The sequence below is a fragment of the Microcaecilia unicolor genome, chromosome 6 (assembly GCF_901765095.1).
Source record: "Microcaecilia unicolor chromosome 6, aMicUni1.1, whole genome shotgun sequence".
In the NCBI taxonomy this organism is placed as follows: Eukaryota; Metazoa; Chordata; class Amphibia; order Gymnophiona; family Siphonopidae; genus Microcaecilia; species Microcaecilia unicolor.
The window spans coordinates 133,829,292-133,851,497 of NC_044036.1; the positions used below are offsets into that span (position 1 = coordinate 133,829,292).

The 22,206-nt window shown below is 43.2% G+C and overlaps 1 protein-coding gene across 5 annotated transcripts in view; it reads left to right on the forward strand.

Moving 5' to 3' along the window:
• The window catches only part of GRIP2 (glutamate receptor interacting protein 2), a 347,283-nt gene that overhangs the window by 246,837 nt on the left and 78,240 nt on the right, over nucleotides 1-22,206 (forward strand). The window contains exon 1 of one of the 5 annotated variants that reach the window (XM_030206007.1): nucleotides 9,401-9,689. The exons of the other annotated variants lie outside the window; for them this stretch is intronic. Coding sequence (XP_030061867.1) covers nucleotides 9,650-9,689 — 40 coding nt within the window. The 5' untranslated portion in view covers nucleotides 9,401-9,649. Of the gene's footprint in view, nucleotides 1-9,400; nucleotides 9,690-22,206 lie in introns of those variants that run through there. 5 annotated transcript variants of the gene reach the window in all.

The following is a 22,206-nucleotide window of genomic DNA, read 5'->3' on the forward strand; positions in this document are numbered from 1 at the left end:
TTGCTTATGCAAGGTTTCAGTCTTGTTTTCTTTTCTAGGCTTTTGAAGGGCTGAGCATTGAGGGCGCATAATATTAACCTGGCAAATGGCAGCTTTTGCCATAGGAGAAGGCAGTGAGAACTCTTGTCGACCAAGACCTAAAGTAAGAACTTAGTTACATGGTACCGTTCAACATGGGTTGATCCATTGTTGCATAAGCCTAGGGGTGCCTATGCCATGGCAGGTACATCACAGGTGGTTTATATCAGGACGGCAAAGACACCAAAAATCCTTTTTGTAGAGGCATGAGGGATGGCAATACCTTCCGACTGACTCTGACAAAATCTACAGCTGTCTTTGAAAGTGTGAATAAACATGGGTAAAGGTGAGACGGTTGACGAAGTGTATCTAGGATAGGAGGCAATGTTCTGTTGTGGATTAGGAATTGTTTATTGGACAGAAAGTAGAGGGTAGGATTAAATAGCCATTTTTCTCAATGGAGGAGGGTGAATAGTGGAGTGCCACAAGGATCTGTACCGGGGCTTGTGCTATTTAACATACATTTATAAATGGTCTAGAAATCGAAATGACAACTGAGGTGATTAAATGTGCAGCTGGCACAAAACTATTCAAGGCTGTTAAAACACATGCGGACTGTGGAAAATTGCAGGAAGAATAGCAGATGAAATTTCATGTGCACAAAGTGTTACAATACTTAGGCTGTGCCAGGAAGTTTGGAAGACAACTGCATCTGTCTGGTGCTTTGTTGTTTTCACTTCTCGCAAAACTTTCAATGCAGCTTTGACCCTTTTATTTGCTACTGTTATTTCTTCATGACCTCTATGGGAATTGCAAGAGCTAAAGCGTAGTGTCCCAGACTCCAAACTTCCTTCTAAAACTCTTTTTCCCAATTTTTGCTTTTTCAATGCGTTTTCCAGACAGGTTAGAGGAAGTTTGTGTTTTGTTTTGTTTTTTTGTTGTATACAGTATCGGTAGATCACAGCTGGTGGCAGTTACTGACCTCTTTAAGGTATAATTCAATTTCCAGAGGAATCAAAGGTACATTAAATGATCCTGGAAGCTCCTGTTGTCCCTGATGATCTGACAGTCCTGTTAGCAGCATCGGTTTGGTGCAAGTACACATCCAATATTCTTATAAAAGCAGATTTTGTTCCCTTGGCTTTCAAAGGATAAAAGTTTAGTCTTCCGACTATCTTGAGGGTTTTCCTTTGAAACGGTGCTGGATACCTGATAGCACTTTTCTCTCAGTGGGACGAGGTTTGTGTCTCCTATTTACAGTGCACTAATCCAGAGATGGAGAATTGGGGATAACGATTCAGCCAACAGCAGTCCAGCATTTTTTGGCAGCCACCGGTGTTGTTCCCAAATATTTAATGCTGGGTCATGTCGGCTACTGGCATTGAATATCCGGTTATGTGTGGCCGGCTATCACTTATGCAGTTACACGCGACATTTGGCATCACCAAAGTTAAACTGGACAAAGATGGGACTAAGATTTATGGGGTCTGGTTAACGTCTGTGGTTAAGTGGTGATTCCACCCCTGGACTGCCCATAAAATCGCTGGCTATGGCTTTAACACTCGGTGCTGATATTCAGTGGCACTATCCAATTTAAGGCTACAAAGAGTGGAAAATGCCAATCACAAGCTCAAAGAAGGGCACATAAAAAGTTACATAAGTATTGCCATACTGGGAAAGACCAAAGATCCATCAAGCCCAGCATCCTGTTTCCAACAGTGGCCAATCCAGGTCACAAATACCCGGCAAGATCCCAAAAAATGCAAAACATTTTATACTGCTTATCCCAGAAATAGTGGATTTTCCCCAAGTCAATTTAATAATGGTCTATAGACTTTTCCTTTAGGAAGCCATCCAAACCTTTTTTAAACTCTGCTAAGCTAACCGCCTTTACCACATTCTCTGTCAACGAATTCCAGAGTTTAATTGCATGTTGAGTGAAGAAACATTTTCTCCAATTTGTTTTAAATTTACTACATTGTAGCTTCATCGCATGCCCCCTAGTCCTAGTATTTTTGGAAAGCATAAACAGACACTTCACATCTTCGAATTCAACATGCAGAGTGCTGATGGTGGAACCCCAACACAGGCTGTGTTTCAGCGCGCAGGACGTTTTCAGGGGTTCTTCACAATAAAACAAATATGTAAACTAACACATTTTTAAAAATTCATTGTTACTATTTGTGAAAAAAATATTTTGAAAATTACCCAGAACCTAAAATACCCAAATAAAACTAATGTTAATGTATATAAAGAGAGAAAAACTCTTTAGTCAGTGTTACTAAAAGGAATCACTGCATAATCCAATGTTAAGACTACACAAGTGAACTAAATTCAATGTTTTAATATGCAGTGGTTTCATTTAGTAACAGTCTCTGTTTTTTTTATCTCAGCAAGAGGAAATCGCAACTTGCTGTAGTGGAAGTTTTAAAAATGTTTCCTCAGAACTCGAGAGGCAAAACTCTCCTGCATGAATGTGAAATAAGGGAGTTAGTGAAAAAGCTGCTTGTTTGTCAGGATGTCATGAAAAGCAATGAAGTTCTTCTGTACCTCTTGAACCTGAGTCATGCCAATGAGAAGCCATCTGATCATTTCTCTTTAAGAATTTGCTGACTCTGAAATACAGGACCAGGAAGGTATGTGGATATCGTGGCTGACCTCGTGTGGCAAGTAATATAATATATTTGGAAATTCCATGTAGGTTTGAAGTTTGATCCCTTGACCACAGGGTCCACCTCCTAAAATACCCATCACTTAAAATTAACTGAGAAGAAGTTAATGGACCACTGCCAGTAAGTGGAAAGTAAAATCCGTTTTCAGTCCACAGTTCTAGCTAGCTAAATTTTTCAGTTAACCTGCTAGTTCCATCTTGAAAATTGCTTTCGTGTGTTCTTTAAATTCACTTAGTAGTGGGGGGAAAAATGAAATTTTCTGTATTTTATAGCTTGGCACACTTACAGGAACTACAAAAATATTGGCTAATAAATGATCTGCTGGATTTAATCCAACACATTTTATGCAGTGGCAGCAATAAGAGTCTTTATCCAACAACACGGGCATTCGGCATTCACTCAGTCACCCCCTTCTATCCAAACACCACACCAGAAGCCAATTTCTTTAACAAATGTGGATTTATTTAGGCCGCAGCCAGGTCCGCAAAAATTTATTTATTGTAAACCTTCACATAAACAATCATTGGTAAACATCATTGATAAACATCTCCCTCCGAGTACACAGCCCTTCTTGCTTATATTACTACAGGCTGTGCCGTCCAAGCACCCTGTTCCTCCTCAGTGCTGTCTGCTATAGCACGCTGTCCAATCAAATGCATCCCGTACAAGGATGCATTTACCACTTTAACCAGGCTGTGCCGTCCAAGCACCCTGTTCCTCCTCAGTGCTGTCTGCTATAGCACGCTGTGCAATCAAATGCATCCCGTACAAGGATGCATTTACCACTTTAACCAAAGCTATTGGCCCCCTGGCCGTCCAAGCCAGGAGACTAGCCGTGTCCATCTTGTTCTGTAATCCTGCCCGCATGCAGGCATAACATTTTGCTCAGTATTGTAACTTGCAACAGGTCATTAACATATACATAGTAACTCAGTTTGCCATATTATCCGCTGAGGTGCTGTGTACTCGTCGCTAATGTTACCTAAGTTCCATAGCTTATGCCACAGCCCACGGCAACGACTCCTCATTTGCCGCGGGCTCCCCCCAAACCTTGGCTGCGACCTAGCACCAGCGTAATGGCTTCAATAAAATTCTGTAAATCAAAGTTGAATATATCCAGGCCCACATCCGACAGATGGACCCCATCCGATCTATATAAACCCGCACAAGATTCTTTAAGGAACTCATGCACAATCACTTGCCCTTTAACTGACCCCATAAATTTACCCATCCACCTATTAATTTTTTTGCGTGTGCCATCGATCGCTGTATGCGACCTCTCGCCCCTCCAAACTCGTCGTGGAATAATATCCGACCAGAAATGCAGGATGAGAAACTGTGGCGCACTGGAAGACATCAACTCCCACTCTATGGTTGGCAACAATTGAGCCCACAGCATCCCTCTCTTACCCAACCATCGTACAGCCACCTTCCCCCTCGGAAAGCCCAAATTCACCCCATCAGGTCGTACAGCTGCCCTCTTATGTGCCCAATGCACATAAGAGTGACCACAGATCCATATCTGGTACTGTTCCACCACGTCACCTGCAAGTCACATGCAATTAACATATTATCAAATATGGAGCAATAAGAGTCTTTATCCAATTTCTGTGAAAGTTGAATCTATTATTTTGAATACATCTGCAGTTCAAAGGCGGAAGTTTGGGTTTTCTTTTCCTCAGGTTCACTGCACAGGGTTTGCTCTGTGTGATTTTTTTTTTTTTAACCTTTCTGCAGTGGGGTAGGAAGGGGGGCAGGGGGGGCGGTCCGCCCCGGGTGCACGCCGCTGGGGGGTGTCGGCTCCGCGCTGGTGCACTGCCCTCTCTGCCCCGGAACAGGTTACTTCCTGTTCCGGGACAGAGAGAGCAGTGAACCAGTGCGGAGCCGACACACCCCAGCAACGTGCAGTCGGGGCGGATCGGCCCTCCCGCCCATCCCTCGCCGCAGGTATGCGCTCCGGGGGGGGGGGGAGGTATGCGCTCCAGGGGGGGTGCGCTCCAGCGGGAGGAGGGTGCACCGTGCTGCACCCGGGGGGGTGCACAGCGGCGACCCACCCCGGGTGTCAGCTCCCCTCGCTACGGCTCTGCCTTTCTGTATTAGATCTGTCCTCAGTTCTGTGCAGTATTAGGGGTTACAAATAAAGGGGCTGATGCAGTAAAGTTTGCAAAGCTTTGTGCATAGGTTAGCTCCTGCGCAAAACTCATTTCTCTGAGCTGTGTGCAAAGCCTCGAGTACACATTGGTGCACAGCTCATTTAAATCTGTGCTAATACATAAGTACATAGTACATAAGTAATGCCACACTGGGAAAAGACCAAGGGTCCATCGAGCCCAGCATCCTGTCCACGACACCCGGCACCCGGCAAGCTTCCCAAACATACAAACATTCTATACATGTTGTTCCTGGAATTGTGGATTTTCCCAAGTCCATTTAGTAGTGGTTTATGGACTTGTCCTTTAGGAAACCATCTAACCCCTTTTTTAAACTCAAGCTAACCGCCTTCACCACGTTCTCTAGCAACGAATTCCAGAGTTTAATTATGCGTTGGGTGAAGAAAAATGTTCTCCAATTTGTTTTAAATTTACTACACTGTAGTTTCATCGCATGCCCCCTAGTCCTAGTATTTTTGGAAAGCGTGAACAGACGCTTCACATCCACCTGTTCACTCCACTCATTATTTTATATACCTCTAACATGTCTCCCCTCAGCCGTCTCTTCTCCAAGCTGAAAAGCCCTAGCCTCCTTAGTCTTTCTTCATAGGGAAGTCGTCCCATCCCGCTATCATTTTAGTCGCCCTTCGCTGCACCTTTTCCAATTCTACTATATCTTTCTTGAGATGCAGCAACCAGAATTGAACACACTACTCAAGGTGCGGTTGCACCATGGAGTGATATAACGGCATTATAACATCCTCGCACCTGTTTTCCATACCTTTCCTAATAATACCCAACATTCTATTCGCTTTCCTAGCCACAGCAGCACACTGAGCAGAAGGTTTCAGTGTATTATCGACAACGACGATGACACCCAAATCCCTTTCTTGGTCCGTAACTCCTAACGTGGAACCTTGCATGACGTAGCTATAATTCGGGTTCTTTAGCTATTTTCGCATAGATGGCGCTCAGCCTCCTTGTCTTCTGCACACTCTGCAGCTCCAGGGCTTTAAATTCTTGGAAGACAGTAAGGAATAAAACAACCTTTTCCAAAAACAAATCGTAGAACTAGAGGACATGAAGTGAAGTTGGAAGGAGAGAAGCTTAAAAGCAATATCGGGGAAATGACAGTTTGTACCTGGAATGCTCTTCCAGGGGAAGTGATGGGGTTTAAAACAGTGATGGAATTCAGCAGGACCTGAGAGAAATGCAGAGGAGATAGAATAAAACAGACAGTATTTCCATTCACAGTAAAACTTTTTTAATTTAAAAAAAATAGAGGCAGAGAGGGATGCTAAACTGCACTGGGTGTCAATTAACGCCCCTGGCTCCCTTTCTTGGCAGGCTGGATGGGCCATGTTGGTATTTACCTGCTGTTATTTACTATGTTATGGGTAAAGGTTACCTTATTCTGTGGCTTTTATTTTGGGTATTTTTTTGTTTGTTTTGGGTGTTTTCTTTGAATTTGGATTTTGCTCACACCTTTTTCAGTAGTAACAACTCAAGGTGAGTTGCACTCGGGTATGTTGGGGGTGTTTCCCTGTCCCTGGAGGGCTCAGTCTAAGAGTCCTGTTTTACTAAAGTGCACTAGTGTTTTTAGCAAGTACTAAAATTTAGCGTGCGCTAACCGTGTAGATGCCCATAGGAGTATTATGGGTGTCTACACAGCGCATGCTAATTTTTGGTCGCCGTATCTCAAAAAAGATATAGTGGAATTAGAAAAGGTGCAGAGAAGGGTGACAAATAATAAAGGGGATGGGACGACTTCCCTATGAGGAAAGGCTAAAGCGGCTAGGGTTCTTCAGCTTGGAGAAAAGGCGGCTGAGGGAAGATATGATAGAGGTCTATAAAATAATGAGTGGAGTTGAACGGGTAGATGTGAAGCGTCTGTTTACACTTTCCAAAAATACTAGGACTAGGGGGCATGCGATGAAGCTACAATATAGTAAATTTAAAACGAATCGGAGAAAATGTTTCTTCACTCAACGTGTAATTAAACTCTGGAATTCGTTGACAGAGAATGTGGTAAAGGCGGTTAGCTTAGCGGAGTTTAAAAAAGGTTCGGACGGCTTCCTAAAGGAAAAGTCCATAGACCGTTATTAAATGGACTTGGGGAAAATCCACTATTTCTGGGATAAGCAGTATAAAATGTTTTTTGTACTTTTTTGGGATCTTGCCAGGTATTTGTGACCTGGATTGGCCACTGTTGGAAACAGGATGCTGGGCTTGATGGACCTTTGGTCTTTCCCAGTATGGCAATACTTATGTACTTATGTACAAGGTTAATGCGCCCTAAAAACGCTAGCACAGCTTAGAAAACAGGGCTCTAAGTTTGGTAGTGTTGGTGAGGATTTCATGCCTGGTTTCTTTCCTTTACTGTGAGGATAGAGACCTGCAATTTTTTTTTCTGGCTTCTATGAAGAGCATGGATTTAAATTGCCCTGATCATGGCTGGATGGGCTGGAGTGGGGCTTCAATGACAACTTTAGAAGTTGGGGAGCAAGGCCAGTGTCGGGAAGACTTCTACAGTCTCTACCCTGAAAATGGCAAGGATACTACAGGTCTTATCTGCCGTCATCTACTATGTTAGAATGACAGAACAGAGAAGAGGGGTGCTGGATTGTTGAAAAATGAACGTCGGCACTCATAGGATTACATGTGCATACATCGGTCTCAGAAAAGCACAGAATAATTCATCACATGATGATCATAGATTCACTTGCGGTCTGACAGGTGCCGATGCAGTGTGTGTCTGTGTGCAAGATGTAGTTAGCGTACAGCCTGTTTGCATACTGTTTGCTACAGCATCGGACAGCAAAGGTTCTGCATTACACTTGTATTAGGAAACCTTGTGCTGAGGTTTAATTCCTGCATTTGCCCCAAGGAGAGTTAATTTCACCCCTTGCCTTCTGGAGGTGAGATTGGAAGTGGAGCTCACTGGTAGCTCCTGCAAAATGGAGGCTGCCATCCTGCTCCTATCTTTACTTTGCTCAATGCCTGCTTATGCTCAGAGGTACACCTGCACCCCAGCGTTTCATATCCTGCATGAGGTTCCAGTGTGGCCCAGAATACTTGAGGAAATGGGCTGGGATCTAAGATTCAAATCCTATTTCTCTTGGATACACCTTACGACAGTAGATAAATTGCTTTTCTTTCTGTTTGTCACGCTGAGCTGCTGAATAAGGCACCTGAAGCATTATTTACAAAGGCCAACTAAAATATATTTAAAAAAAATAAAACTTTAGGACAATGCTTGAGCAATGTGAGAAGTGTCTCCCAGCTGAAGTCTTTATGAACCGCATTTGAAGTCTGGCTTTGAATTTTATTCATGAATGGGGGACCAACAGGGCAAACACTTTCAGTTCATCTGGACTTTCCCAATCTTTGTTGTTGTTTTTTTTAAATGCGTTCCTTTGTAGATTAATCCATATTTTAAAAGATCTATGCTTACTAAGAAACCAAACTAAACATCCTCAGTACTACCTTCACAGCACTGGACTTGAAGGTTCTACAGAACTGACGAGCTTTGTCATTTGATATCCCACTTCTTCCCAGTTCAAAGTGGGAGTTTTCCGCTGCTTGGCCCAGTCAGTATTTCCCTCCCTCTCCACCGCACACGTGGAGACAGGAGATCTCTGTTCAGACCCATGTGAAGCCTGTGGCTGGCCTGTTGGTTTGGATCCTTGCAACCTTGAAGCTGTAGCTGTTGGTCTCTCAAAGCCTTTGATCCGAGGGGCCCCCTGTTTCCAGAGAGAGCAGAAAGAGGGATGTGGCATTATACACCAGTGGAGAAGGAATTAAACTGCATAACAGGCTTATAAAATGAAAAGTAATCCTGTACAGTCTTGTTTCATTCCAAGGCAGGCGCGAGGAGAATGACTGGGGCATCTTGCCAAAACTCCCTTGTTGGCAGAGACTTTCCTGTTCTGTATTTTCATATCCTGGTGACACACACGATGCTCAGTATGTTCTTTACAAAACACATTTTATTTTATTTAGGCAGGAAACGGTTGCATGCAGGGACACTAGGGTTTACAGTTGGAGTATGGGAGGCTATTTCTCCTTTTCCTGTGCCTTCTGAAAGCAACAGGAGTATTACGGGAGAGGGGGCTGTTCCAAGGTGGCTGACTTTTCAAGATAGGGTTAAATGTGGATGTGAGTCCCTGCAGGAGGGGTTTATGCAGCTCCTCCTGTGGGGTGGGCTAAAGCCCTTGGCATCTCCCCAGCTTTGCCTTGAAAGGTACAGGAAGATTTGCCAGAGAGGGTCAGGAAGACAGAGCAAAGTCCTGGAAGGTGTGTGAAAGGCGGCTGCGGCTGGCAGAAGGTGGACAGAGGCTTTTGTGAGGGTATCACCTCTGGTACCAAGTCCTTGTTGCATCCTCTCTACCTTCAGGCTGCCCTCCTCCTCCTCCTCCTCCTCCTCCTCATGAGAAACTCCATGCAAACCCCAGCAGAGGGAAGCTATTGATTGCAACAGGGAGGGGCTTGGGCTGGGGCTGTGCCAGTAACCCAGGCTAGGTTACAGCTGCTCCCCTCAGTCAGGCTAGCTGGATTTTCTCCAGAGGCCAGTGGGACTCACCTAGCATGTGTGTTAGGACCTGCTTGACCACTTTCTGACTACGCTGCTCTCACTACTTTGCTTCTAACATGGATTCGCTCCTGCAGCTCTGCTGCTTATAAACAAGATGTCTTTCTGGCAGAAGCCGTCCAGGGCTCTGTTGCCTTGCGCTGGAGGCTTTGTAGGTTTGCTCAGGGAGGACCCGCAGCAGCTGTAACAAAACGCAGGCAGGACTGACTGGAGGCGACATGCTGTGTGGGCTGAAGAAAGACCTGCAGTCTGACTCGGGTGAGTCTGGAGGGAGAGCTTGAAGGGGATTTTTGTTTTAACTTTACTGTGGCAGTAGGAAATCTACAGATTTCTTTTCTCTGGAGTAGAAAGCGGGGTCTTTATACTCCTGGTATCTCAATAGCTCCTTTATCTGAAGGTTTTGTGGCTCTGCTGCAGCTGGTCTTTCCCCCCCCCCCCCCCCCCCCCACCTCTTTTGTTAAAGAAGCATTTCCCAGGTCTGGACCAGAGGCTGCCTCCACTCGACTGGTGACCAGATTTAACCTGGCAAAAAGTCTCCACTGCTTTCTGGTCGAGGCAGTACTGAGATCCTGTCTGAACTGAATGTTGGCACACTTTGGGAAGCCCGGATGGGTGTGGATTTAGTGGTTTGATCAGAACCACACTCACACTCATCGCCAGAGACTTGTCTTGTGCAACTCACACCTGTTCTGTCTTGGGACTGAGAGTACTGGGGATGGCACTGAAGCTTCCTGAGTATGAGTCTAGCTCTGTGCTCTGCCCTACATCTGTATCCTTTGATGCATTAAGGACTGGATTCTATTGGCGCCTGAAAAATCGGTGCTGAAAATATTTCCGCCTAGGCGTATTCTGTGAACCGTGCCTAGATTTAGGCGTGACTTATAGAATGCGCCTAGCGGCCATGCCGGCACCTGACTCTTAAACGCATCCATTTACGTCAAGAAAAACTTGTTGTAAGTACCGGCACTTAAGTTAGGCAAAGAGCAGGTGTATTCTATAATTGTGCACGTAGATTTTCGGAACACCCACAGTCTGCCAATGGCCACGCCCCATTTTTGGCAGCACGCATTAGAATTTACGCGCATCACATTACAGAATACACCTAGCAAATTGTGCATGTACATGCATGTACACTTACATTTCACTTCTCAAAATAAAAGCAGACCACGTCGATGTGTTCTGAACCACAACAAGAGTTTACTTCAAAAATAGGCAGATTTTTAAACAACCAGGGACAATTAATGCAGAGGCAGTACACGTGCGGGGCAGCAAAAACTTTATACACGGTCGCTTTTCTCCAGTCCTGAGCACGTCAGCAATAAGATGAACAAGGAATTTGATATACTTAGTTGTTGAGCCAGGCAGTACTAATTCTTACCACGTTCTTATGGTCGTGTGTTCTTATGCTATAGCATTTCTTCAATAGTGGAGCCAGGGCAGGGAGTTAGAGGTTTACAGTTCAAAAGGTGTCTCCCCTGTTGAACAGAGGTGTGCTGACTGTCTACATCAGTGTGCGAACATGTGCGGAGTGGCTTAGAAACTCTAGAACAGGAAGCAGCAGGATAAATTGTATGTGGGGGGGGGGGGGGGGGGGGGTCTGTGTCCTACCACCTGAATATAGCAGGAGTGACAATGGAGACCTCAATCCATATAGTACAAATAGTGAAGGAAACCTGTGGTGGAATCATACGTATGCTGGTGGCGGCCCAACTCCTGCTGAGTTTTGACTTCTTGGGGTTAACAGTTCAATTTTTGGTTTCATATTTCTAATTTGTGATCTGTATTTGATGAGGGTCTGTTTTGCCAGTATGTTGTTTTGCATGTAGTTTGTGTACAGATCTATAGAAATCCCACTTGTTTTGACCAGTAATAGTAGGTGTATTGATGTTCTATGGCCCACTGTAATATTTGTAGGCTTGTTGCTATTTGAACCTTAGGAATTAGTTCTACTGTTGTAGTTCAGGTTTGCTACATCTACACCGCCTTGAGTGAATCTCTTCATAAAAGACAATTAATAAATTCAAATAAATGTATGGTGTGCTACAAATAGTGTACCTGGTAGTGGAGAGATTTGTTGCTCAGATGACATGAGAATCAAAATTTTTTTTGTTTTGTTTGATGAATTCCAAGGAGAAATGACCTACCTGTTGGGAACGAGGTTGGATTTTTGTGGTGACAGAGCACATTTACATTTAACTCATGAACTACTAGACTGTGTCGGACCAAAGGTCTTTGGAAACTAAGGTGCCCTTTTTACCAAGCTGTGGCAAAAGGGGGCTGGTGCTGACATCGTTGGTTTGTGTTTTACACGCACACTGAGGCCCCCTCTTACCGCAGCTGGTAAAAGGGACTGTCTTGCTTTCCTGCAAGAAATGGCTGTGTGGCAAGTAAAACACTTCCCACACAGCCATTTCGAGGGGGGGGAGCCCTTACTGCCACCCATTGAGGTGACGGTAAGGGCTCCCATGCTAACCCGGCAGTAACCCGTTACCACCGGGTACAGTCCAGCGCTACAAAAATAAATTTGTATATGTAGGAGGTACGTTCACTTCCGGTCATGGCCCCCAGTTCCACTTCCTTTTTGTCTATAAAATAAGCCCAGACTAAAGGTAAGCAGCAAATTAGGGGAGGGCTGTACCTGCATTTTTAAGTTTTTTTTTTTTAGAATTTAAATGTTAGTTGCAGGTCAGTAAAGAAACAATGCGCCAGACTTCTGTTTGCACGTTACATTTGTTTGCATGGTAAGTAAGCAGTAACTTTCTGCTAGAGCTTGTAATTTCATAGGTCAAATGCTGCATGTGATCCATTTTCTGTAGTCCTTGAGAGAGCTGCCAGGTTCAAACATCAGCCCAAGGCACATGCTCCGATTATTGGTCAATCCAGAGCCCCCTAGTCTTTTCTACCCTCCCTCCAGGGCAGAATTCTCCCTCTTTGGCTTAGAAACATAAGAGTAGAGAGTCCACAGCTCTCTTCCCTACCCCCTGGGGCAGAGGATGATCCCCATACTGTTGTAGACAGCACAACAGTGACACCTAGTGCTCAGTCTGGGGAGCACTTGAACCAGGATCTGAAGCCTACCACAGTCTGTGGGCCTGAAAACTGAACAGAAGTATCCCTAGATACCGGGAAGATTTGGGTCCCTCTTAAGTTGCGGGGGTCCTTCTTAGAACTGTGGCCAGGGATCCCCGTATGAAGGAAGTGGGAGACGGGGGAGGGGGCTAAATGGGTACCTGCTGCATACCACCAGCCTCCTCGCCTCTCGGCCACACAGTGACTTGTGATTGAACAGCACTGAGATCATGAACTTCCGTGGTCCCATGCTTAAACATCCTTTGATTGTTGCAATGGCTGCTCCATAATTGGGGGTTGGAAGGGTGATAGGAAGGATTCTAAGTAGTAGCAAATGAAAGCACTAGGTTCTGTACTGCTGGATATCCCAGAACAGGAAGTTCAAAACTGCTGGCCTGGACTTCTCACCCTTCCCCCCCCCCCCTCTTCCATTCCCATCCTGCCAACACTTACAAAATTGGGTACATCATTAGTGATTCCCTGAGGGAGGTGGTGTCTCTCCCTTTCCCAAATTTCAAGAAGGGGAGGCCATCTATAAAGTAATGTATACAATAGGAAGTGCTGTCCAAAGAATCATGCAGCAGAGTTTGGAATGACTAGTTTGTGAAGCAAAATCCCATGTCTGAACTAACACTATACCCTGGCAACAGATCTTCAGGCTGCCAGACCTGCTCCTGTTTCCCTCCCAGTGCCCAGTCTGTTCTGGGTTACACTTTCTGTCCCTGGTCTCTTTGTAATGAAGTAATAGTGCAGCTGGCTGATGGTGACGATAACGTCCTACAGCCCCACACTTCTCTTTTCATATGGAAGCTGATTTCCTCTGTTCCAGACCTGACAATGCTGGCAATATCTGAAGCCCAGTCTGCAGCTGTCGCTTCATTTCAAGGCTCCTTTCATTTGCTCCTCTTGCTCCTCCACGCTATTCTAGCAAAAGGCCCGCAGTTCTTAATCCTATATATAAAAGCATAAATCTTCTATCTGAATCCACATTTCCTCGGGCAAAATCAGAAGTTGTGAAACCTTCATGCTAACAAAGTCTTTCAATTTTTTTTCTCCTCTTATCTGTCTTCCCAGGCTTTGTACTTTTTCAGGGTAATTTCCTCTTTCCCAAAGAGAGAGTAGATGAATTTTTCTGTAGTGAGGTGGAGGCGAGTGGCAGACATTCAGGTTTTCCTGTGCAGCAAGTAATTATCAAACACCTATACAAATAAAATTTTTAAAAAGGAGGGGGGGCTGGGTGTGTGGTGTGGGAAAGCACAAGACCATGCTATCTGTTGAAAAGAGGGTAGGTCTCTGGGTCGTTTAAAAATACCAATAAATATGTAGGCAAAAAACCTAAACTGAAGCTTGAGACTTAAATCCTTTTTAGTACCTTTTTTTTGAAAGAATTTTGAAGGGTTTTGAGAAACCTGTCTGTGAAATGTGACTGAATATGACGGTTTTTTTCTCCTTGCTGTATGGAGAGCAGGTCTGTAACTGGTCGCCTAGTAGGAGTTTATTCAGTAAAGGAACATAGGAACATAATTTGTCTTTCATAGACTGTCTAATCACTTAATGGGTATGAGCACCTCCAGCCATAGAGATGGTTTTAACGGCACCTAAATGCCACATTTCTGCATAGCTAAGAGTCCCACCCATGTGTACAACTCTCCTCCCCCCTCACTCACCTTCGTTAAATTAGTCACCTTCTTTTCTAACTCCTCTTACTCTTACCTATCTATATGTTGACCATCTCTCTGACCTCGTGTGCAACTTTCTTTAAATTAATCACCTTACTGTAACTCTTCTTACTCTTACCCGTCTATATGTTCCATCTCTGCTTATACCCTTCGCTATCAATTAAAATGTTCTATTATGTATTGTGTTGACGTTGTAAGTAGTATACTATGCCATACTTTGTATTGTGGTTTGAATATTTTTACTGCTGTAATTGCCTATTGCTTATGTTTGATTTATTCTTATTGTACACTGCCATGAGTGAATTCTTTCAAAGAGCTGACAAATCCTAATAAAATTAGATAAATTTTTAAATAAATCAACAAGCACATGTAAGTTCAGCAGATATTTACAGACTAGCACCTAGGCCAGGGGTTCCCAAACCTGTCCCAGGGCCTCCCCAGCCAGTCCAGGGTTTCAGGATATCCACAATGAATAGTCATGAGACATTTGTGTGTACTACCTCCACTGCATGCAAATGTCTCATGAATATAACAAATATAATGAACCCAGTGCAACAAATATTTAAATAGGTAGCAATCCAAGCTTCAAGACTTAATACACACATCAGTGGAGCCTTGGAGGCAACTCCTTACACTCAAGGTGCACAACCCTGTGCCTTTCCTAAATTATAATCTGCTCCAAATGCTACTGTGAAATATCGATATTTTTCAATCATTGAAAAACTAAAATCTAGAAAAAACTCTTACCACTTATCTTTAATAAGCTGTTATTTAGGACTGTCACCAACACGACTCATGATTTGATAACCCTACATCAGGGTGATAGCCCTAACAACGACGCCGGCAAACTTCTTTGGCATTCTAATACTTTCAAAATGACGTGCACCATTGTGAATATTCATTGTGGATATCCTGGAAACCTGACTGAATGGGGAGCCCCCAGCACAGGATTGGGAACCTCTGACTTAGGCAGAATTGTGGCACTTATGTACATGTGCCCAGATAAATGTTGTTCTAAGCATTTGCAGGCGTAATCGGGGGCTGATTTTTACAATACACCTAAGTATTGTCTTCAAGGATGGTTTATAGCGTGTGTTCATTGAAATGGAATTTTATACAACTTACAGTGAAGATCTGTGGGTGTAGAGAACGGTGTCTGGATTTAAGCTCCACAACCAGCTTCTTGCAATCTCCTGTCTATTTGCAACTTCTTGATTAATTCCTTGGGTTATCAGTCGGTCACAAACTTTATTGCATCAGTCTGAAAAGGGGTATATTTTGCATCTAAAGTGGTAGAACCTAGCTGACCCTGGGCTGTGTACCCGGAACACCCCAGAAAGGACAGCTCCTTCCTGATTTGGTATTCCATCTTTTGGATCATCTCTTATTCACTGGTAATTGGAATTGGTCATTGCGAACTGCCGTGGTCATAATATGGGGTGTCTGATACTGACTTCTTTCTTATGTGAATTGGAGTTCTTTTTAAATTATTGTATTATGAACCACCGTGACCTGTAGAAGCCTGTAGATATAGTACATTTTAAAGATACCAATGATCAGCTGTAAACTGGGCTTGGTGTTGGAAGATCACCAAATTCCTGCATCTCTGCCTCTCCCTCTCTGTAGCCTGTGGTCTCCAGGCTCTAAGATTCAGCCGCCTGTTCTAATGTACACTGCAGGGTTGTCTTAGGATCCTGCAGAACAAGAGGAGCCATCAGGAGCACCACCAGCCTCCTGCTCAGTCAACCAGTGCTCTGTAGTGAAGCAGCTTTCTTCCAACAGGTCTGTCCCTTCTCTCTGCAGGGTTAATGGAGGGGGTATCAATGGTATCCACCATCTTAACGCACAGCACCACATAGTAGAGAGAATGGGCGGGGGGGGGGGGGGGGTCCTGAGACACATCCTTGGTGCCATTATGAGACTTTGAGACAGTGCATTACTTAATTAAAGGATGAGAGATTGGCATTACGAATATGGCATGTTTAGTGGGAGGGGGCCACTAATGTTTCTTTAAGGGAATAATGCCCAAATTTTGTCTAACATGCATTAAAACAACAATATCATGTGTTTTTATATTACCGTACCACATATTACTTGAAGTTACTGTGGAGTGCATAATAATGAGATGTAAATCATTCAAATGAATGCAAAATGCCTCTATTAATATGCAAATTGGAAAACACAGCTTGCATTTGAACACCGCAAGCTGCGTTAATTCATGGAAAATTAAACCCAGTTCATAGCTGGCATTTGTGGTGGTCTGCCTTGAGCATAGGGCCACTGGCATGTAGCCCAGTCGCTCCCAGATGCCATTTTAGAGGGCTTGGAGCTATAGTAAAGTAACAATCCCCAACCCACCTGAATGAATCCTCCTTGGTCCAGTGGAATGGAGTAGGAGAGATCCCCAGTTTCTCCTATCCCTTGCGGCTCTAAGTTCAAAATGATTCCTGTGACCCCTGCTACCTTCATACTACTGCTGAGTGTTGATGGCCATTTTGAACCCAGAGCTACAAGGGTAGGAGTGGCCGCTCCTATTTCGTCCCAGTGGATCATCAGGGATTAGTTCAGGTAGATCTGAGGGGGGGGAGGTCTGTTCAGGGAGGGAAGGGAGATATTCAACCCGACCCCTTTTTAAGATAGGCTGTCCAGGACCATTGGGCTTGTGTATTCATGACCCAGTACTCCTGAGAAGCAGAATAATGCATTGTGTGAGGCTACTCACAAATTCAACTCGTACTGCAGCTTAGCAACCTACCCCCTTAGTCTGCTCTTTCCCAGGCACACATCTGTTTTTGTTTTAAGAATCTTATTACTATGACCATAGAGTAGTTTTATTGTATGTGAATTATTTTTAGTAAACTTTGTCTGATTGTCAAGATCAAGGAACATAGTATCAAATTCAACTTACCATGAAGAAGACCTTAGCACCTTGAATGTTAGACTGACATAACATTTTAGAATGATGCTGTCTGCAGACAGCATAGTAGTAACACCTTCCCTCTGCACACATCCTCCACCCCCCCCCCCCCCCCCCCCATATCATTTTGTCACTGCATTTTGCACCATTTGAGGCTTTAAACATCCTATTTGGCAAGCCTGAGGCTGATGCATTGCAGTAATCTAAGCTGGAATAAGGCAGCTAGGCTCATGTCGCCAGCTGTAGTGATTGCTGATCTAAAGTTGAAGCCAGGAGTGAATTTGTTTCCCTGTAGGAGAATTAGAGCTTTTCTGGTAGTTAAGTATACTTTTTAGAGTTATTACCTAGAGAAATAGCAAAACAAAGTTTTGCAGTCTGATATATATATTTTTTAATACATTTGGGATATCAAAGCCTTAAATTATGTAGAAAGTTCCTTGGTCATAAATTCTGCAAGCTCTTTACTAGCCTTAATCCTTTCTATACAAATTGCTTATTCCTCTTTGTATCATTGGCCAAAAGCTTTGATGCATCTAAAGTTTACATATTGTAAAATGCAGATTGGGGCATGTTAAGTCTTCAGAGACCATTTTTGTAGCATTAATATACCCTGAAGTTTCAGAAAGCAGGTTCCATTCCAACAGTTTTGATTCACCAGTGCTGTGAATGTTGGAGGTATGTCATCAGCTTACTGCCTGCAATGGTGTGTTTAAAAACGAACAAACCAAAACAAAAACCCAGATAGTGGCTGGCATTGAATATCCAGATAAAATGGTCTGTGCAGGAACTTAGAAGGCTGTCCTAAGTCCCCTGGATAGTAAACTGAATATTCGGGGCTGCCCTGGCACTCCAGGAGTGGAGGAGTGGCCTAGTGGTTAGAGCACGGGTCTTGCAATCCAGATGTGGCCGGTTCAAATCCCACTGCTGCTCCTTGTGATCTTGGGCAAGTCACTTAACCCTCCATTGCTTCAGGTACAAACTTAGATTGTGAGCCCTCCTGGGACAGAGAAACATCCAGAGTACCTGAAAGTAACTCACCTTGAGCTACTACTGAAAAAGATGTGAGTAAAATCTAAAAATAAAAAACATTTGCATAGTACTGAGGCGGACTGTAAGGATGTTTGGAGGCAGAGACCACAAGGTGCCTCTTAATATCCCAGTCATAAGCATTTATCCAGGCAGCAGATAATGTTATCCAGAAAGGTGCTTCTAAATACTGACTCAAAAGAAAATACCTGCAAGAGAGCACTGGAGGTGTAGGGGTGGGGGAGTAAAATGGAGATTAAGTAGCTGCTTAATTCCTAGTTCTGAGAAACCTCAGTGATTTGGGAGGGGATGGTTTTGGTCTCCTGTTAGTCTCAGGATTCACTTATGACTTCGTATTTTTGAGGTGGCTTTTTTTTCCGTAAAATAGGCAGTTCCCCTCTTCAGTACATGACTTTCTTGGACCAATTTAGTTGAGAGAATATTTCCAAACTTGCAGTGTTGAAACATTGTTACATGGAGTGTGATATTCAGCCAACGGTGCTCAGCAGTTTTAAACCTATTGACAGCCATGGGCTGAATTAGACCCAGATACTCGATGCTGGCGCCTGAGCCCACAAACCTAACACCACAGCATTTTACTCATTCCTCTCTGCCTGGTGAGGTACATGGCTACGGAATATTGCACATTTTCTGGTTCCTTCCTGGCTGCACTGGTCACACTGGGCAGTTAAGTAATAGCCAGGGATAGTGTGCTTTGAGTGGGTAAGAGCCTCTGCTACCCCCTTAAACCATGCTGAACATTCCTTAAATGCTGTCTCCAAAGGCTTTTACATTATTGCCACACTGGGACAGACCAAAGGTCCATGGAGCCCAGCATCCTGTTTCCAACCGTGGTCAATCCACAAATAACTGGCAAGATCCCCAAAAAGCTCAATACATTTTATGCAGTTTATCCCAGAAATAAGCAGTGGATTGTCCCCCAAGTCAATTTAATAATGGGCTATGGACTTTTCCTTTAGGAAGCCATCCAGACACTTTTTTTTTTTTTTTTTTTTTTTTTTTTTTTTAACTCCACTAAGCTAGTTAAAGACAATAGAATTAGGTGGATCCTTCCTCTTGGCATATCCATGTAAATGTATTGTAAGGTTAAATCAGTTAAAATATGTTTTTTATATGCCTGATCAGCTCCAGTCTTTTCTAGACTCAAAACAACGAGAGAGAGAAAACAGTAAATGAGAAGTAAGGTGCCATATTTTCTTCAAGTTAAAACTGAAATTTATTAAGTCTTCACCAATTCCTAACCCCCCTCATTGTATTGAGGTCTAATGAAGCCAGTATTAGGTATGGATATGAATTGGTTATGTAATAATATTGTTTCTATGGCTGTATTTTACTTATCAGATTTGTATCTGTTTAAGTGCATTGAAAAAACTAATAAAAATGATAAATGATAAAACTCCACTAAGCTAACCGCCTTTACCACATTCTCTGGTAACGAATTCCAGAGTTTAATTACACTTTAAGTGAAGAAACAATTTTCTCCAATTTGTATTAAATTTACTACTTTGTAGCTTCGTATGCCCCCTAGTCCTAGTATTTTTGGCAAGAGTAAACAAACAATTCATGTCTATCCGTTCCACTCCACTCATTATTTTATAGACCTCTATCATATCTTCAGCCGCCTTTTCTTCAAGCTGAAGAGCCCTAGCCGCTTCAGCCTTTCCTCATAGGGAAGTCGTCCCATCCTCTTTATCATTTTGTCGCCCTTCTCTGCGCCTTTTCTAATTCCACTATATCTTTTTTTTTTTTTTTTTTTTTTGAGATGACAGCGATCAGAATTGAGCACAATATTTGAGGTGCAGTCGCACCATGAAGCGATACAAAGGCATTATAACGTCCTCACTTTTATTTTCCATTCCTTTCCTAATAATACCTAACATTCTATTTGCTTTCTTAGCCACTGCAGCTCAATGGTGGTTTTTGACAGAAGGAGCTGATGTGACTAATTAGTGTGTTTTTATTGTTTTTTAATTAGTGTGTGTTTTATTGTTTTTATGCTTTGAGCTATCTTTTGATCAGATATGAATGTTGTTAAAAAATGAAATACTATGGAGCTGAAGTAGATCAATTTTATATAAGGCCTGTTAAATTCTTGCAGCGTGAAACTAAATGAGGAGCGTGTTCTGGACCAGAAATAAACATTTCTTATTTCTTTTGGAACATCATTAGGTGTATTTACTGCAGTAAACAACTTATGAAACCTGCTTTTCCTACATAAGCACACAACTGTGGAACGCACTACCAAAAGCCGTGAAAACAACATATGACCACCTAAACTTCAGGAAATCACTAAAAACTTACCTGTTCAAAAAGGCATACCCTAATGATCCAACTTAAATGCCTGAACCCTTCTATACAAGGAACTCAAGCTAGTAAAGGACATAATGCAACTCTTCCTCTCTATGATTCCCAAATGTGTCTGTAGCACATGAACCTTATTCTACCATAACACCATTTTGTATTCTTACCGACTTGGCGAATGCCTTAACTGTACTATGTAAGCCACATTGAGCCTGCTAATAGGTGGGAAAATGTGGGCTACAAATGTGACAAATCTTGGTACACCTAATTCAGGACCCATCTAAGGGTATAGGCACCCTAGGGGAAGCTTCATTCTTGCATCCCCCCCCCCCTCTCCTTCCCCCAGGCCACAAACCTACCTATGCACAACAGCACTGGAATACACAATTCTGCCTCAACAAGTGAAGGTCAGTTTACAGAACATACCAATTCTATTGTCACTTCAGTAACAGCAACACAAGCTCTCCTCTACCCAAGTACACACAAGCCTAAAAACTGGTTTGAACCTATATAGTTAACATGTTATGCCAAGACAGTACTAGTTACACAGATCCTAGACTACCAGTCGTTAGCAGAGATGCCAAATATTCGAGGGGGATGGAGAGGGAGTGATGAAACCTAGAGGAAGAGGAGAGAGTAAGCTGTGAGGGTCAAGTAGGGGGAAAGAGGAAGTCTCGGTCTAGGGTTTAACGTGGTTGGCAGTTTGTACCTATGAATAATATTAAAATACATTAAAGAGTGGTGTTACTCAGACACTAATTTTATATTGTTTGGTTTAAGTATTTAGCAAGTTAACCATTTTTGTGCTGAATTTACCAAGGAGAGTATTTTCACCCTTGTGTAAGTGAGAGTGCTACTCTGATGGCTGTAATGTGACATCTTGCATTGTCATGGAAGGATATGAGAGGCCTTAGAAAGCCATCTTGCAGTTTCTATTCATGTTGGCAGGAGTAGCTGGGACCCTCTTAAACAGAACAACTAGATATGATCCACTTGTCGTCATGGATATAACCTGATGTAGTCTTTGAAGGAACTGAAACTTTTCTCAGTGAGGAGGCATGGTCCAGGGGGTGTTTATCCATTGTAGCTTGGGCAGCTTTATCTTGTCTCAAAAGGTGCTGTGGACCAAGGTCAGAGCTGGTATAGACCCGAGGCACCACAGGAGATCAATCCATTGTAGGCAAGTTTTACTTAATTTAATGTAGTAATTAGAATGTCTTTAGCTTCTATGCTGAAATCAGAGCTAATGTGAGCTGGCAGGATATACTTATAGAAAATAACATCTGCCCCCCCCCCCCTCCCCTTTCAGAGAGGATAGATCAGCATATTCCCTTTAACCTTAAATGTCTTACATTAACCATTTTATTCTTTATCATTTAATTATAGAGAAACCCAGGAGCGACTTCTGTAAATGAATAGCTTACTTTTGTGCAGGATTTACGTCTGCTGTCTGCTGTGATTAATAGCCCCCGGGAGCATTAAGAGACGCTCATTCTTCTGCCACATGGGTTTAATCTGGTTTAATCTTTTTGCACGATACTTCTCACCTTACTTTAGGTCATCTGGTAGGTAACTTTTCAATATGAGATGCAAACTTCCATTTTAGTTTTGTAAAACCATCTTTTGAAACAGCACCTTCAGAAAAGGGAAACTGGGGCAGGCGGGGGAGAGGTTATGAGGCATCTTTCAGTCTTGATTGGCCAAGTCTTCAAACACTTTTTCAGGTTGAATGTGAAGCATCTCCTAGGATAGTGACTGTTCT